The 2,149-nt window shown below is 37.0% G+C and overlaps 1 protein-coding gene across 1 annotated transcript; it reads left to right on the top strand.

Annotated features, from left to right (window-relative positions):
* Positions 1-295: 295 nt before the first annotated feature.
* On the top strand, positions 296-1,751 carry LOC118740038. The gene is made up of 3 exons (XM_036471535.1): positions 296-862; positions 952-1,046; positions 1,700-1,751. The coding sequence occupies exons 1-3, from the start codon at positions 323-325 to the stop codon at positions 1,749-1,751; spliced, it is 687 nt and encodes a 228-aa protein (XP_036327428.1). The 5' UTR covers positions 296-322.
* The last annotated feature ends 398 nt before the right edge of the window (positions 1,752-2,149 follow it).

Raw genomic sequence — 2,149 nt, 5'->3', positions numbered from 1 at the left:
GTGATTGGGGTCTGTGTGGAGGGTGCACATAAAATGAAATTTTCAGAAGTGATTGGGGTCTGTGTGGAGGGTGCACATAAGAAATTTAATGTGTGTATCATTGCACGTTTTGCAATTAATTCTGTTTGGCTTTACGTGTTTTTTTGGATTTTTATTATTGTTTTGCCGCAAGATTGGCAGTCCTGCCTTTTACTAATAAATAAACAGAAACAGCTGGCGAATGTTTACAATTATTAAAAAACATTGACAACAACATTGCGTGTTTTTTCCAGATTTAATTCAATCGATTTGCTACATTTATTCGAAAAGAATACTTTAGAAAATGCCTCCACTACGCAGACGTAATACGGTTGGCAGGCATACGCGTGATTCACATCGAATGTCAATAAGGAGAAGAAATCAAAGCGAAGAGCAACGCGCTCAAGTGAATGCCCGAGGTAGAGCGGTGTACAGAGAGCGGCGTGCACAGTTTAGAGCTGAATCCGCAGACAATCAACGGCCAAATTATCGCCAAGGCAGAGTTCCGCTTCGTCTTCGCGATCAAATGGAACATGTTGGCTTTCACTACGATCCTGACTGCGACTACAGCCTGCATGGTTCCATTGGAGCAATGGATATTATTTGTACGCATTGCAATGCAGCGAAGTTTCGAGGAGAAACAGCTGGCATGTGCTGCTCCGGTGGCAAAGTGAAACTGCCTGCATTGGAACCGCCACCAGAACCATTACATTCCTTGCTCACTGGAGAATCGCCGACATCTAAGCATTTTTTGCAGAACATTCAAGCATACAATTCATGTTTTCAAATGACTTCTTTTGGTGCCACAAAGATCATTAGAGATACATTTATGCCGACATTCAAGGTGTTATTTTGCATTGAATTTCCAGTGAAACATTTGACATTTTTAAATATTCCAATCATTCATCCAATTTCATTGCACAAACATTATAGATTCAGGGACAAATATACCATCGAGCAGGCTCGCTATTACCATTTGCCAATGATGACTATAAATTTTTGCAAATATATTTTATCGGTAAAAAAAAAATAAACAATGCTTGATAGATCGATTTATTTTAAATCTAACTTCATAAAGTTCTTTAAAAATATTTTTTAAATGAGGCCATAAGAGCTTAGGGGGAGTTACAACACAAAAATACATTTAAGGCGCAGCGAAGCACGCCGGGTAATTGCTAGTTGCATATAAAATTTCTTTCTGTGAAATAATTGTGAAATTCCACAACATTTCCTCAGCAAAGTAATGGTGCATTTACATGGTATGAATCTGTTCATAAGCCGTATAAATTTTCCTATAAAAGAAGCACCAACTCTATGAAGAAATTAATGAAAGCGATATATATTTAACAATTTTGACTTGTATACTAGACAATATTTTTTTTGTAAACAACAAAATTTTGTGCTAGCTTCGAAACTAGAAGCTTATTTTTTTGTTAAATGTGCTTTAAAAAGGACCTACTGCCAATAAAGCCTTGTGGATTGCTATTTTTCCATATTTGTAATGCTTCCATTTAAACATCTTTGTGGAAAAACAGTTTTTTGTTCAGAATTGCTTGTTTACGAAACGTTTGTCATAAGTTGAAATCATAGGGATGCCGTTTTCTTCCGTTTCTCAGTGGATTTTATACTTGAAAAGGCACCAAAATATGTATGCAATACTTCTACATATCTTCGTTTAAAGCACAAAACCGCGCATCAAGGAAATACAAAACCTAGTATGGGAGGTTGCCTAAATTTTAAAAACGGTTCTCTCTTTTAAACTTAATAATCTTCTCTCCTTATGTCTAAGTCGATATTTTATTATATCGATATTTTATTATAAATGGCTAAGGGCTTGATGTCAGGAGCTTCCGATGACCAAATATCTTTTTTGGCACAAATTTCAGTTCCGAGGTTTTGCAGAACCACGATACGCGCTTTTGTACTTTAAACGACGAATATGTATATCGCTTGAACAATATGTTAGCGTTTGGCCTAGCTTCTCCTCCGATATGCGGCGTGCGTGATTTTGTCACACAAAGTAAAGGACAGTTTTACGCCGACTCCGAACGGCAATTGTATTTTAATGAGAAGTTGTTTCCATGACAGAATACACTCGGAGGTTTACTATTACCAACAGAGGGGCAACCAC

Source organism: Rhagoletis pomonella, unplaced genomic scaffold (assembly GCF_013731165.1).
Source record: "Rhagoletis pomonella isolate Grant_MI unplaced genomic scaffold, Rhpom_1.0 Rhpom_scaffold_00005, whole genome shotgun sequence".
Lineage (NCBI taxonomy): Eukaryota > Metazoa > Arthropoda > Insecta > Diptera > Tephritidae > Rhagoletis > Rhagoletis pomonella.
Note: the sequence above shows the minus strand (reverse complement) of the source record. Positions and strands in the feature narration are given on the sequence as shown.

What these genes read in the sequence shown, in the direction of transcription:
- LOC118740038 (XM_036471535.1), top strand. Translation starts at nt 323, where the DNA reads ATGCCTCCACTACGCAGACGTAATACGGTTGGCAGGCATACGCGTGAT. An exon ending in CATTTATGCCGACATTCAAG is followed by an intron (nt 863 to 951) that starts GTGTTATTTTGC and finishes CAAACATTATAG; the next exon opens with ATTCAGGGACAAATATACCA. An exon ending in TATTTTATCGGTAAAAAAAA is followed by an intron (nt 1,047 to 1,699) that starts AATAAACAATGC and finishes CTTCGTTTAAAG; the next exon opens with CACAAAACCGCGCATCAAGG.